Source organism: Buceros rhinoceros, unplaced genomic scaffold (assembly GCF_000710305.1).
Source record: "Buceros rhinoceros silvestris isolate BGI_N320 unplaced genomic scaffold, ASM71030v1 scaffold36362, whole genome shotgun sequence".
Lineage (NCBI taxonomy): Eukaryota > Metazoa > Chordata > Aves > Bucerotiformes > Bucerotidae > Buceros > Buceros rhinoceros.
The window spans coordinates 1-16,064 of NW_010398976.1; the positions used below are offsets into that span (position 1 = coordinate 1).

Sequence of the window (16,064 nt, forward strand, 5' to 3'; positions counted from 1 at the left end):
GGGGCGGCCGCCGGGTCCTGCGCGGCCGGGCGAGGGGACCTTCCGCAGATGGGCTGGTGCGGTTGTCGTTGTGCCGTCACCTCAGATGAACCACGAAGTGATTTGAGGGAATGCGTTATTTGGTCAGCGGTGCAGGCAACAGCTTCTTTCCGATTAGTTTGTTACTGTTTTCCTGGTGCTTTACATGCTGCTAGCTGTATAATAAAGGGTATTTTTTCTTTTCTTTCCTTTTTTTTTTTTAAACAGCAGTATTAATTGCTATCCTCTGTTTTTACAAAGTTTTAGCTGAAGAGCATGATTTCCCTATTCTGTACTTCCCAGAGCTCTGAAACGTTTCACTGGCATCCATCTACAGCAAGCACATCCTGAGTCTGTGGTCAGTTCTTTGACACTCTCTGAAATAGAAATGGCTTACTTAAGAACAGAAGGAAAAGGCTCGGGTCATTTCTGCGTGTTCCATGGAGTGGTGGAAAAAGCTGTGTGATGAAAGTACTCCATCACGCTGTGAGGAGGGAAACAAACTGGATTTTCTCCTGTGTCCTTCATATGTTCCTTTCCTTTTCAGAGTTCAGTGTACCATACCTACAGAAGAAGCTGTGCTAGTGCAGGAAGGATGGTCTTACGGATAAGATACTGATTTAGGCCTCAGGAGTTTGTGTGAGCTTAATGTGTGAGATGGGTATTAAACACTTCGTGATCATCAGTTTCCCAGATTCCCCATTTGTACAACAAGGCTATAGATTTCGAGACCTTGCTAGGGATGAGATCATATGTCTGTTTGGATCATCGGTGTAGCAGGTTGACTGAAGGCATAAGCAGCTCTCTTGATACCTACCTAAATATTGCAGGTCACTCTCTATGTGTATGAATACGTAGTTTGATCAAAATTTTATGGTTTTCAAAAAGGATCAACTTACCTTCCTTGATTTTCAAGCATGAAATATTGCTTGTGTTTGAAAGCACAGATCAACTTTCCCTCGATACTTTTCCTCGATAATTAGATGTTACTAGCTTTGCCAGGTTCTGAGGAAAGCAGTCTTTGACAGCACCTTTGTTCTTGGGTGGAAACACAGTTGTGTCCCTGTATAATGCTTGTTTCTGTTACACTATTTGGTTTTTTTTGTGATACCAATAATTAAACATAGCTTTTTTTTCCCCCCCTGTTGATCAGTTGCTGACGTAAAAGAAACCTCTAATCTCCCCATGCTAACTGTTGACATGGAAAACAAGGAAAATGGCTCTCTGGATGTCAAAAAGTAAGTGAATCTGTAGTGTTCGGGTTTTGTAAACAGCACATGGATTTTCATTGTAGTTTTCCTTTGACTTAATATGTTTGGCAATGGTGGCCACCTCCATCGTTGCTAATTTCAAACTTTCCCTGTTCTTAATTACTTTTATTGTTTTTCAACTTCAAAATAGAAGAGTCTTGGGCATTGAATTGATTAAAAGTTTTGTGTGGAAGGACCATATAGCAATGGGGAGATGTAGAAGCTAGTAACTTAAGTTAGGGGTATACCTTGCTCCATTGATTTCTCCTCTCAACCAGAGACTAAAGCAAGTGGTAGCACTGTAACCAGTGCTCTGCCTCTGCTCAGCTGTCTGGCAGTGGCTTTTGCAGAACCGGTGCTTGATGGAAAGAAGTGTCCAGTGGAAATCTCCTCTCTGTCTCATTCAGAGATACATACACCCTTCTCTACTGATCACCCAGCCATTTAGAACTCAGAAGCAGTAGCAGCAACGTATGTCTTTGGTGTCAGATCTTCTCTAGAACAGATTCTTGAAGCTGTTTGCTGGAGAAGCCCAGCAGTTTATCTGGGTTTTTACTTCAGACCTAGTGTGGTAATAAGACAGAGACATGGTGTGCACCCCACTACAATTTTCTTTAGTGTGGTAGACTGCAAGCTAAGGGATAGGAGCTGTCTTGGAGGCATTTCCATATCCTCAAAGATCAGCAATTCTTCAATTAGGACAAGCAATTCTGAATGAAGAATTGTGAATCTGAGAAATGGAGTTCTGTGTAGGAAGAATTTTGGCCTTGCTGCTTTTGGGTTTTAGAAGCTGTGCTGCAATAGATGTATACATATATAGCTGTTGGTAGATTTTTAAAAAATAAAAGAAAAAGAAAACACAAAGAAAGGTGTTAGAGAGAGTTCCTAGTCTGTCCTCTCAAACTGCAACACTTCTGCAAAGCTGCTCCTGAGTCTTCTCCTTCAGATCTCTTTTCCATAAGCCTTCTGAGAAAACTTGCCAATATGTAGGCTCCCAGGCACTAGAGCAATATTATTATTAGTAGTAGTAGTAGTAGTAATAATAGTAACAACAACCATGATAATGATCACTTCAGGATGCTGATAAAATACCTGATTATGACACAGTATCAAAAGATGTGATGGTAGCCATTAAAATCAGCGTGCTGTCCTTTCACTTGAGACACTTGTTACACCACACCAGTGTAAAATGCAATCTCCTGTTCAGTGACTATGAATAGATTATATTGTGTATGTCCCTCAGAAGCCACCTTCACTTGGCAGTTACGCTTTTATAATGAGGACTCTGTGGTGGGAGGAGAAGGGAGGCAGTCAAAGCAAGGACAGTTTACATTTAATCATTTTCCCCCGAGGCTTAGGTGATACAGGATCAACTACTAATTGCAAAGGTGGCTGTTTAGAATTGATGGGGATTGTAATTAAACTGATCATGAGCTGTGGTTTCTAAATGAACGTATATGGCATGTATGTGCACATATCTACAAAGGAAGTATTCGGCACTTCCTTGAAGTGGCTATAAATAGCTTGGATAAAATAGCTGTGAACAAACAGATATCCTTCCAGGCCTTGCTGCTGCCACCACATGATGGCAATAAAGGCACAGGGACAGCAGTGAAAAGCAGACAAGCCTAATCTTTGTTCATTATCAGTGCATCTCGTATCTTGTTACAGAGTGTAAAATGCCAGTCCTCTTCACATTTTACTGCATCCAGGATGTCTGGCATAAACCAGTGTATGGCTGAGCCATGGCTGGACGTAGTCTCTTGTCAAAATAATAGAGCCACATGCAACACTGGGATGAGGGGGAGACTGTTAAAGTCTAAATGCACATCTGTGAGGGGAGATAGGTTAGAATCCAGCCAGCCTCCAACAGTCTGTCTCATGCCTTCGAGTCTTTTGCAGCTGTAACTGTGGAAATTTGCTCCACTTGAGGTGCAGCATGATGGTATTCCTTGAGACAGGAACTTGGAATTATTTTCTGTGATTAGTTAATGATTAAGGTAGAGCCCCTGAAGTCATTGCTGTTGAGCCTGGGGTGGGGCTGGACCACGCTGTAGTTCCCTGATGGTAAAAGAAGAGCTACGTGAAGAACTAACACATGGGGCTGAAATAGAAAATTCTGGGAAGGAGGGTTTGGGACCATATTTAGCTTGAAACTGAAGTGTTTTGGGAAGTAAGCAAAATACAGTTAGGAGGTATTTTTACAGATTGACTCTTTTATTTCCTGTTTAGGAAGAATTAAATTCAATATCTTTTAGGGTTTATTATGTTTTTTTTTTTTGAAGTACTGAGTCGTTGGGGTTTCGTTTAAGTAGAAGATGAGTCATTGAAAGTGATAGTCTATGTCTTAGGGAATATGAAAAGATTTAAATATAATTCTTCAAATGCTGCTTTTACAAATATGTATAGGGTTTGGGTGATGCTTTACACGTTTTACTTCTTAAAGCCTCAGAATGTGCACAACACTAAAAATCTTAATTGAAAGTCACTCTTTGATTAAAAAAAAGTGCAGCTCTGGTAAAGCAAGATAGTCTCATTTTCAGTGTTGCTGAGTGTTGCCTTTCTGTGTAATGACAATCAGTGAAGCGATTCATGAAGTAATTACTTGATGAGCAAAAGTAAGAAACTCTGCCCCTTTGTTTGTTGCTCTGAGAGATGCGTATATTCCATGTGATAAGTGAACAAAACAGCTTTTAGAAGGCCAAGTGCGGCATGCAGTGAGAATCCCTAGGGCTGGAAGTACTGACAGGTACGTTCCAAGAGTTAGGGGAGAAGCAGAAGTCATTGTGTTCACAAGTCGTCCTTCCCAGGGCTCAGCTAGTTGTAGAAATTGGCATGTTGCAGAAACAGTGATGGGAGGCGCTGCATGCGATTCTGTTGGCTTCTCTTCAAGGCTGGTTGGAAAAATGGTTGGCCCTTGATTCACTGAGTTATTTTGCTGAAAGAGACACAAGTCTAGGCAAGACAGAGGTGGTGACAGCTGGAAAAGAAAAATTTGAAGGACAGAAAAAAAATGCTGTCAGGAGAGTATAATCTGTGTTTTCTTTTCCAGCTGGTGCTGTTGAAAATCAAAGCCTCTAAGCTTCAGGACCTGAAATGGACAGGATTCTGACATCTGCCCTGATCTGTACATTTTCTATATTTCTTCATTAGCATTATGGTTAAGCATGTGCAACACTGAAAAATGTCTGGCATGGATTTTGGGACTTCTAGCTGGAGAAACAAGTTAAAAAGTTCTTTCTTTTGATTTCTTGCTGTAGGAAAGACATTCAAGGTCACTGTGTCTTTTTTACCAAGAATTTGCATATACGCAAACGTTATCTGAGATCAGGTGATGACAGGTTGAGGATAAGAAATGCAGGATAAGGATAGTAATATGACTGATTGGTTGTTTTTGCTACTGTGGAAAGCAGTTGCCTGAGGTAATTCATTCACAGAAGTAATTCGCTCTGATTGTGTTTAACAGATGTTTCCTCAGATTCATAAGTATTTTAAAAGTCCATAAATTTGTCCAAAGATCAGTCCAAAATCAATTTTGGGAAATTTTCTATATTGAGCAATTAATGCAATCATTGTTACCTAGTTTGTTTGTTTTCAAGGTAAAGATATTTTCCAGTATTTTCTACTGGTTTCCAGTGGTTTCTGCACATGTTACAAGGAAGCACAGCCTCATCTGGAGAATGAATAATGCACATACTGCAATTTTTTTATAAGTACTTGGTAGCTGAAAGCAAGCTGCAGTCTTGCGAGACAGGGTTTTAGTACCTCAGTCACGGCAGGATTTGTTCTCCAACTGCAAAGGCAGCACAGTTGCAGGAAAAGGTCCTGCCTGATGGCCGTTGGCTGATGTGAAGGTTCATATACTTTCTTCTTTTCTGAAGGGAGAGGTGCCTCAGTTGTCCCCAGCATCAGGTCTTTGAAATGGAAGAGAACAGGAGTGACTGTTCTGTATTGAGGTGGGGGCAGGTGTGTCAAAGCGTACTTTTCCTGGAGGAACAAGGAAGGAGGGGATGGACGTGGGGCGTGCACAGAGAAGCGGCAGGCACTGTGCACACACTGAGTGATTACTTGTCTGGATTTACACTTTGCAGTTCAGTAGAGAATGGGAGACCTCCGGATCCTGCTGACTGGGCTGTTATCGATGTTGTGAATTATTTCAGAAGAGCTGGATTTGAAGAGCAAGCCAACGCTTTTCAGGAACAGGTACATCTATTAAGAAACACTTTTTGACTGCCACCAGTTTCTCACATTGCACGTTTTTTGCCATGGACCTGGTTTTATGCTGTTAAATAGGAGTGCAAATCCCACATTAAAAAACCAGAGGAGTGAAAATCCATAGGACTGTGATTTTTGAGTAATAGTATTGTACAGGGTGCGGATAATGGGTTGGAGTTTGTTTAAAACGGTTATCTGAAAGGTGAGGAACCCCACAAATTTTCTGGCTTGGACTCAGTCTTGATTACAACCCACTCACTTTCACTATCTTGTTATTTAAAATGTGGATGGTAATTCTCTTCTTCCTTAGTGTATTGCACAAATGCACACAAGAGCATTTGTAAAATCTGGGACTCATAAGAAGCAAGTTGCTTTTGAAGACCTAGAGTGAAAGAGGGACTGCTATATTACATTGAACTTGGCAGTGCAAGTGAACAGGGAAAGGACAAGTTTGCAATAAAGGGGAAGAATCCTTTTAGACACAGGAACAGCATGTTTGTTGAACTCAGATCTGAGGAAGAGGTTGGGTCTTCGTTTCTGGGCTCATGCTAATAGATGGCTTCTTTTGGTAGATTTGATCAGCAAAGAGCTTAATAATCATACAGCCCCTTGTAACTCACCTATCGGCACACTGGTAAGGTGTGTTAGTGGGCAGGATGGAGAAGTTGGCTTACTTGGCCTGCAGCTTGCCTCCTCCATAGAGGAGGAATTTACTGTCTCCAGTTCAGCAGTTTCCCTTGAAAGTCTATAGGTTTGCGTGTGACAACCAGGAAATTAGTTACCAACGCTTGTATTTGGTTACCAGAATAGATAGCTTGACCTACCAAGGCACTGAACTAGTGCAAGTTATTGACAGCTTTGCAGGGAAACTGTACATCTAATGTGAAAGTACATTACTCTTGGTCAGGATAATCTTGCTGACCTTTAGCACCTGGACAGTGAAATCCTATCTGACTCTAATGGACCAGTATGTAACAGAGTATCTAAATTTAGCTCTCCTTCTTGGGGTGAAAAGCCTGGTGTTGGATAAATCTCTGGCAAGGTGCTGATAGAGGCTGTTTCTGCAGCTGCTACTAATTTTTTGGAATTTGAAAATGGGTAAACAGGCAAAAAAATTGTTGAAGTGTATCCATTCCTTAATACTAGTATCCATGTCTCCTCAACAGCCCTGGAAATGTGGCTTAAAAAAACCCACAGAGGCAAAGTAGCTGTGGCCTCTGGGGCTTTTTCCTTACACCGACAGATACCTCTGACTTGCATCAAATACCTTAACCTCTCTGCACCTCAGCTGGCTTGTCAATAATACTGTAGTAATTACTACTGATCTTGCAGCAGCGAGGTGAGGCTAACTCATGAGTTTTGGCAAAGCAATTTGCAGCAGCCTGGTGGAAAGCAGCATAGAAGGGGAATGTAAAGGTTTTATTAGTATTCTGCAGCAAGGACAAGCGGCTTCAGGAGGATAGCTGAAGTAAGCTGCTTTTTAGCAATGTTATTGCCAGGGCTTTGCTAGGATAGCCACGAGCAGAAATGTGGCTGTGATTCTGCTGCCAGCTTCACTTCATGTCAAAGCCTTGGAGAGACAGGTGACAGCTGCCACCAGGATACAGCCACTCATTGCAGAAGTCATTGCCACTCTGTTTCCTTAGTAGCACGAGATGCAGCAAGCGCCTGGTTCTCCATGCCAGCTCTGCCAGACCATTCCTTCTCTGCATCAAGAACAACACTGTGCCTAACCTCTTACCAGCGCTGGTGTTCTGTTTCCTCCACACTGTTTACTAACTGCTAACTTCAACTTTGTGTACTTATGTTGCTTGTTATCAGCATCTCACAGGCCTTCCAGGTCTGGCAGTGGAGTGAGGTTCTCTTTGAACCCCTAGCTGTCATCTGTCTACAGAGTTACCAGGCATGCAGCTAAAGCTCTGACCATGTCTATTTTTCTCTGCCATTTGTACTGCAGCTTGTCTGGGCTCCAGAAACCTAGATTAATTTGATCTGCTACTGCCCTGAACACATACTAGAAGGGGAATGAGGTTGGAAATGGTAGTCTGTTTCTAAGGAGCTTCACTTCTTTTTAGCTTTCCACTTAGACCTGTGTCTGTAGATTTGTTGTAGTCATTCCAGTTTATTTTACAATACACACAAAGATATAAACCACTTGAATTCATAATCACTCATTTCTACTCAGATACGTTTAGAGAATCAGTTTTCTATTCAGTGAAAGCCTTAGTAGTTACCAGCATTTCTAGAATCCACGGGGAACCCCGAGGAAGAAGCGGTGAAAGGAATAGATGCTTTTTTCCTATTCTTGGAGTTTCTCCTGTTCCAGGTACTGGATTTACTTCATTTGGATCCTACCAAGCTGGAGGCTGTTCTTCCTGCATAGCATTGTAGAACAGCAGCAGAAAAGGCAACTTCAGATCAGACATAGCAATGAACAAAATACTCACTGGTGTCAAAATTCCCACAGAAGGAGTTGCGACAAATGGAAAAGAGAGGGTAGAAACTGGTTTTAACCATTAACATTCTGAGCGGTAGTCGGAAAGAGGCACCTGCTATAATTGGGTAAAAAGTTATTGGAAACTTTTTTTTCTTTTAGAAATACTGTTACATTGTGCTTCTCCAAGAGATTAGCAGTCATATGATTTGGGGAGATTTTAAAGAAATTCACCTTTCAGCTCATCTCTGACTGTGGTGTGGTTTGTAAGCTGGGAAGTTCCTTCTTTTAGCCTCTTCGACTATAAATGGAGGAAGAGAAGTTCCGTCACAGTGCTGAGGTCCACAGGAAGGCCCTTATAAAATTTGTGATTATTGCAGGAGTCTTCCCTCCCACCCCTCCCAGGGATGTGCAGGAAGGTTGGCCTTTTAAAGAAGGCACGTGAAGTTATTACTGACTAGTCCAAACTTGCATATCGCTGTCAATGGTAATTCCTCTGAAGCGCACTTCATGAGCCGCCTTCTTAAGAGCATCCTTCCCGTACCGGCTGATAATTAAGCAATCTGCACATGTACCTTTTAATTCTAAACAGGTTTACAAGGAGGGAATTTTGAAATAAGGCTCATTTGGTTTTTGTGCTTGACTAAATAGTATTTATGCCTTAGTCAGCACAGGTGAGGACTTGAAAAGCGGATAGCAGAATTTAGCAGCTATAAACATAGTTTTGGGAAAATAAAGGCTACTGTTTCTTTTCTCATTGATCCTCTGTAGTAGTCCTCCATTTGTTGCATGACTGTTCTCATCTGTTAGATTTGTGCATTTGTCTTTATCAACTCTTTAATTCTTCTTATAGGAAATTGATGGCAAATCATTACTGTTGATGACCAGGAATGATGTACTGACTGGACTTTCATTAAAACTGGGGCCTGCGCTGAAAATCTATGAGTATCACGTAAAACCTCTACAGACACAGCATCTAAAGAACAACTCTTTATAGCGAATTGTCCAATTGGGGTCATGTTGTGCCTCAAACAATAAATAAGCAATTTGGTTTCATGTGATGGAACTTTGTAAAGAGAGAATATATCTATTAAGAATTTAAACCAAATTACGATATATATCCTATTGGATAGAGTTGGCAATATACTACATACTGAGTCTGAACTGAGAGAGGGGGTGTGTATATATTTAGATAGTACATAATGTTTTTCTCTTTTAGGAAGTGTCAGTGAGCATGTCGATATAGCTACGTCACTGAATCCAGAACAAAAGGGGAGGTATGTCATTCTCGTTTTTGAGACAGAAGTGTTCTTGATTTCATGAATTAAAATACCTACCACCACCCCCCACCACCCCACCCCAAATAAAGTTTACATGCATCCTGGGGAGAGAGACACCAGTTAAAGTAGGTTTTCGTTTACACTAAAGACCTACTAAAATTATTACTACTTAAAATTTTAGGATGGGAGCTGACACTTGCCAACTCACCCTTTTTTGCAGAGGGTCCTATTTTGACCTTATTAAGGTTTACTTGTGGTATGCTGCAATGTTTAAAGCTGTACATACAACTAACATAACCCCTTCGATAGCAGAAGGTGTTGCTGACAGGTGAAACTGGGTTGTGTATTTTATGCTGTCCTTTAAATTTTCAGCTTGTTTTCACCTGTTTTTAATAGTAGTTCTGTGTATAGTTGGTTTTTAAAAGTTTGTGTTGCTTTGCAATACAAAAAAGCTTCATTTTATTCCCTTCTTAATTTATAAGTTTTCTAACATTATGCAGAAATTTGTAAAAAGTAAAATTCTGCACATTTTTAATATTGTCTGTCATTGGTGGTGTAATGGTTGATTTTTTTTTTAACATTTAACAGTTTGAATACTTGTTTTAAAAACTGAAAGAAGCTGTCTTGTCACCATACATCTCTGTTAAAAGAGAGTCTTGTTCAATCTGTTTGTACCAGTTCCCTATTTGATAGGTTGCTTGCTATATCCCAATAAAGCATTGGTTATGTTTGGATTCAGTTTACTTTACAGATCTTTTACTTTTTCTGTTTCTTTGTTGTGGTATATTGGAGCTCCTGTTTTTTCTTCATTTTCCCATTAAAAAGGTACGCAAACCTACTTAATATTCTATGTTCTTGTGATTACTTTTAACACTACCTACCGAGATATTTAAAATGTCGTTATTTTTGCTTTTTCTTAGCTCATGTTGTATACTGCTGAAGGAGGAGCCCTGGTCACAGTTCACTGATAACGTCTGTGCTTTTCTTGGGCATCTCCAGAGCTGTCAGTGGTGCAGAGGTGCTGTGCTGGCCCTGCTGCAGCAGGGTGATTTACCCCAGAAGGTCTGGGAGATAGCTCATGGATGGTGCTAAGCACTGTCTGCGCCCACCATCTGCTCTGGCCCAGAGAGCTCTGTGATGACTTCTGAAACTGGGATGTGGGGTTGCATGAGTGAGGCTGAGCAAAGGAACTGGGAAGTAGGAAATAAGCAGGAGAGTGTGGTGAAAGTGGAAATGGTGTGGGAGGAAGCGGTGAGGGTGTGCAGCTGAAAAGAGGGGGACAGGATTCAGGGAGAGAAAGAGAAGCTCCTGTAAATCTCTGTGTTATGTTGCCCTGCCTTCAATTATGACTTGGCTGAGTGAGAGGTGGCTGTTGATGCCACAGTGCTAGGAGAGTTGCCGATGGTTTCTGGTGTTGAGATTTGCGAAGGGAGAAAGCCGTGTTAATAGCTGTGCTGTAGGTAAAGCTCACAATATGTAGTCTAATACATAAACTAGATACAGCAGCATGCTTTCTGGTATACTTTCTAACCTTTACATTGTGCAACATATTTATTTGGACTTCGAAGCAAATGATGGGAGACGGGGATGTATTCACTGTTTCTCTTTCTGTCCCTTGTGCTGTGCTTACTTCAGGTATTGGTCTGTTTGCAGCAGGTTTGTAAGTCACAGTCTGAATTCTGCTTATGATATTATGTATAGCTTGGTAGCGTCCAGAGAGATGTACTGGGAGGAGGGATCTTCTGGAAGACTAGGTTCAAATAGAAAGCGTCGTCCCTGCCTTGGTGAATTTTCAGATACAGTCTGTATCAGGCTAATTACAGGCTGCAACTGAAAAATTATACATGAAACTCCTAAATATTTTAATATAGAATTAGGTATGTTTACGAAAAGTGTTATGTGAAGCAGCAGCATTTAGCGGTCTGGAGATGCCTACCAGCCCTGTATTTGTAGAATTGTTGTTGGAGGAGAATACAAAGTGCTGTGTTGCTGAAGGACGAATATTCTCTTTTTCTCCATTTGCATCTTTGGTGTGGGATTGGCATGTTTTGTAGATCTATGGATGACAGAATTAAAAGTAAAACACATTTATTTCATGAGGGAGTAAAAATCTCCAGTGTGCAGCCATGAGAGCGTGTTTGGTGGTTATTGAGCACTGTTCTATCTTGTAATATGTTTTAATGAGCAACTGAATTACAGTCAGAAATCCCCTTTTAATCAGCACTGCTAACTGGTTCTTACAAGCGGAGGCCTAACGGAAAGCTCACTGCAAGTGTAAAAGGGCATTTGGAGGATGTTGCTCGGAACTGTAACAATTTTTTCCTACAGTCCTTTATCTGTATTGTAGTTTCCTACTATTCTCTGAGCTTTCTAATGCTGCTTTTCTCTTTGTGCAGGTGACTGTTATGATTTTGTCTGTGACATTCTCCTTGCTGTTTCTGGGAGAACAAAAAATCTTTTTGAAAGAGGCTGGAGGGTTTGAAAGAGGAAGTCAAAGCCAGATTATTTTTAGCTACCATTCCTTTTGCAAAAAACACAGCTGCTGTTGAGATGAGGAAGTGACTGATGAGCATTACTGGATACCATGTCAATACTGCCGTTCTGAGAGTCACAGAGTTACGCAGGAATCCAGTTTTATAACAGGCCCTTAATGTGTCTGCAGCTAGGAGAGTCCCTCTACCTTAAAAGCCCTCCTTGTGCTTTGAGTGGTGATTAAGCTGCCAGGTGCCCGACTACTGATACCGAGTGAGAGTGACAATGGTCTCGGTGCTAGAGAGCTGCTTCCTTCCAGAGGCAGCTTTAAGGAGCGGAGGAGCAGTCGGCTCCTGTGCCTTGCTGCCAGTCAGCACAAGAATGCTGCAGCCAAGGTCCTCCTCTCCCCTGTACCTCCCCATCTTGCCCTTTTTATAATGCCACTAGTGCACATCTATCAGAATATTTCATAACACTTTTAAAAATTACTTGAAAGCATTACATTATGCCTTTTTGGGTGTCATGGTTGTGAAATATATACTGATACTGTTCCTCAGCTCTGATGTTTGGTCTCTTCTCAAGCTGTAGATACACAATACATAGCATATTCTCTTTGCATCTAAATATATAAGGCAACTGTCAGCAAATTATGGAGGCTCTGTGCCTGACCACAAAGGTCACTTTCTCAATCCAGAGGAAGTTGTTCTGGTTGTTTGCTGATGTTTCCCACCCCTGTGTGTTATTGTTCCCTTTAAAACTGTTTGCTCTAATGTGCTGCTCTTCATCAATACGTAGAAAATTCTTTATCCTTATAATTATACAAGACTCGGCAGCTGTCACGAAGGGAACAGCCACCCATGCATCAGTCCTGCTTAGAAATGAATCAGGCAAAATGTCATGTTAGGCCCTCACTGACAGTGTTTACTTGCTAAATGAACTCTCTTCACTGCTTTTTTCAATATGTTCAAATTCTACCAAAGTCCTTTTTATCTTCTTAAAAATCAGCATTGAATTGGTCTGTTATACTCAACACTCCTCTTCCTGAAGTCAAACTGAAGTTACAATCACAGTTATTTGAAAAGCAGAGAATCTTACTTTCTGCGAGTCTGGGGGAAGCTACAAATTTATTCCTCTTTTTTTTTTTTTTAATGTCAATATTATAAAAAATTTGAAGGCTTAGTCTGAGCAGGACCAGAAAAAACATTATCTCAATTTGTCTCTGTCTGGTTCTTTACTTCCAAGTCAGAACAGCAGTTCCTTCTCTTCCAGGAATGGATTTTGGCCCAAAAGTCATGTGGGAAATTAATTGACTGTAAACACGCATGTGAGCAGTGTCACTGTCTCTGGCTCAGGAGGAAGCAGGATGAATGGAGTGATGCAGAAAAGGCTCTGGTCTACTCTCTCACCTTCACCTCAGGACAATTGACACAGGCAATGGCTTGGCTTCTGCTTCATCTAAGAGAATGAGAGGACTTGGTGCTTTGGGATGTCAGCCAGAAGAGTCCATCTGTGTCCTGATCCATCGAACTGAAGGCCTCCATACACCTTCACCTCTGTGTCGCTCAGCTCTGACAGCAGCTTCCCCTGGGGGAGGTGCAGAGGGCAGTGGCTGTCATCAGCCCACTGGCAGCCTGTAAGGGCAGTCTTCCGTGGAGTAATGGGCAGGCTGATTTAATGAGTAGCTTTCATTCCGCTTGGGAAAGGCTGTGTTCTTTGGTAGTGGAATGAGATCATTAAATTGCTTCGCCCATATAATTAGGGAGTTGTTTTATTTAGCGATGTTCCTTTGGATCCCAGATGGGTACGCAGCTTACTCCCACAATAACGTTATCTGGCAGATGCTGTAAATTTGGGGAATAGAACTGTAACCTCAAGCACCTGCAGAGCCCAAGGCGGGGCACCATGAAGACTGTAAGTGGCCTTTGGTCTCAGTGTGAGAGTTTCATTGCTGCTGAAGGCTGTTGGTGAGTGCTGGAGACCTTTATTGTGTTTATATGCTGCACTCGTGAGCATCTTTGTTAACACTCAGCAGTTATAACTGCTGTATCATCAGCTGATCTGCTGATAAGGCAACCACAAATGTCTTGGCATTGGCAGGCTTGCACTCATCTCAGGACGTTCCCTTCCCCTTTTCAGGTGATTGCTGCCCCTCTACAAATGTTCTGCAGTACTTGCTATGTTGAGGATGGCCCCAACTGTAGTAGCTAAATCATTTCAAAAAAAGGAGGGAAGGCTCATAATTTGCACTGATCTCTGATTCAAGAGTAACATTGCTTTGTCTTGTACTCGTGAACTGCAGCAGGAGGAAGTAAAGAGTAAGAATTTGTAGCTGAGTTTGTTTTCCAGATGGTGGCCAAACCATAGGGAGAAGTGTGAAAGTGGGTGTGCGCCTGGGTGTACCAACCCTGCTTCTCAAGGATACTCCTCTTCTACACCCTCCTCCCTTCTGTATAAATACCCCGTGCCAGTTTGCCTGGGCTTCTCTACCTGGAAATACGTGTAATCTAGAAGGTTTGGAAACGTTGCAGGAGTATGAGGCCATTAAAACTTCAGCTCTTGTCTTTTCCAGTCAGATGGAGGTGTTAGTGTGGGAATTCTTGCGTAATGCCACCCTTGAGAGGTGGCAGAAGGCCCCCTCGGTACTCAAACACTCTGGTTTCTGTTGTTACGTTTCCCTCTGCTCCCAAGGTTTCTCTACCGCCTTATTTTTTCTGGTTTTGACTGTGTCCAGTATTGTTTGGTTTGGGTTTTTGTTTTCAGTTCTGCAGTAGCCAGATAGGAGAAATATTTGTCCTTGCTGATTTTTTTTTTTTTGTATTTTCTATTCTCTCCCTTCTTTGATTTGTCTGATCTTTATTATCACTGTATTTCTTCGTCCTCTTCCCTTCTCCCCCCCCCACCCCCCACTCCCCCCCGTCTTTCCTGCTTATCTTCTAGTCTCTCTAGCCTCTGTTACCTCCATTGGAACAGGCTGCCTAGGGAGGTGGTGGAGTCCCCATCCCTGAAAGTGTTTAAAAAAATGTGTAGATGTGGCACTGATGGACATGGTTTAGGGACCCTGGCAGTGCTGGGTGAATGGTTGGACTCGATGATCTTAAAGGTCTCTTCCAACCAGATGATTCTATGTTCCCGTTTCAGGCTGGCTCCCCTGTGCACCTCCATCCGTCAGGGCCTGGGCTACAAATGCCTGTACCCAGGCAATTTACTTGCAGCAATATCTGTCTTGCTCTGGCCAGTTAGAGGGACTGAAGGATTACTTTTGCTTCTGCCCCTCATGTCTATGAAGTACTCCTCCAGCTCTCTCAGGCAGGCAGTAATAGGATATGTGCCCCTTTCCTGGTTCTCTCCCTGTGTTTGGTAGGTTTTTTTGTGAGCCTGGCAGAGGTGAACTGCTGCCCTGGTGTGTAATTTGAGATGAGTCTTGAAGGGAGTGTGGCAGGCTTCAACTCAGCGCAGCTGAAAGTTTGCAAGTCTGTAATAAAAATAACAGCTAACTCCAGCTCATGTTGTTTCTTATTTGATTGCCATAGATCAGGCATATACCAGCTGATCTAGTAAGTGCCATTTATACATTTATTTTTCAGTGTATATATGTGTATAATTATGGGACCAGGTGTCTGTGCATGCACTCAGGTACCTGTGTGTGTCTTTTTGTTCTCAGCCTGCTGTGAATGGTAAGGTTCAATCTCAGGTGCAGAAAACAGTTTATATCCTAATTATAGCTGAGATGTGAGATGACATTTTTGATCCTATAACTGGAGACATTTAATAGGTTTCCTTTTTCAGTGCAACTGTGCACTTTCCAGGCAGAAGATGGTTCGCTGTTGTATGTACACAAACAGCAAGAGTCTCACTTCAAAAGCATTTATATTGAGATTTTTAGCCAGAAAGGGGCTTTTGTGGTCACTTTGTCAATTCAGTTCAATTTAGTATCAGGATTCTATACTTCTGGTAAAAGCAAGATTTGAAAAAGAAAATTTGAAAAAAGGAAAAAAAAGTAGCTGTAATAGTTAATAAAAACTGATAGGTTTAAATATGTGTTGGAAAGCAGGTAGCCTGAATATAAATAGAATAGTACAGCCAGTGAAGACTTGTGTACTGGTCCTGATAGTGAGATTTCATCTCTGTTTTAGATATTGGCTGATGAGTTTAGCAAGTCCATTTTATCTGTCTGATGTTGGTTGCGCGTGGAGCGTGATCAGCAGGTGAGGAGGATTGTGGTTGCACTGTCCTGGGCAGCTATCAGAATTGAACAGAAACAGGATGTGAGAGAATCAGACACTGAAATGATAGTAAGGTGTTTGTGCACTTGAAATACTCTGTTTCTTGGTAGGAGGTGCCAGGCCCTATAAACTACTGGGATATAGCCCAGCAAGATTCATGTTATCAGCAGGA

General features: G+C 41.8%; 1 protein-coding gene across 1 annotated transcript; it reads left to right on the forward strand.

The window, feature by feature from the left end:
* The first annotated feature begins 1,168 nt into the window (after window positions 1-1,168).
* Window positions 1,169-9,934, forward strand: SAMD13 (sterile alpha motif domain containing 13). Its single transcript, XM_010131307.1, has 3 exons — window positions 1,169-1,256; window positions 5,360-5,471; window positions 8,771-9,934. The coding sequence occupies exons 1-3, from the start codon at window positions 1,204-1,206 to the stop codon at window positions 8,912-8,914; spliced, it is 309 nt and encodes a 102-aa protein (XP_010129609.1). The 5' UTR covers window positions 1,169-1,203; the 3' UTR covers window positions 8,915-9,934.
* The last annotated feature ends 6,130 nt before the right edge of the window (window positions 9,935-16,064 follow it).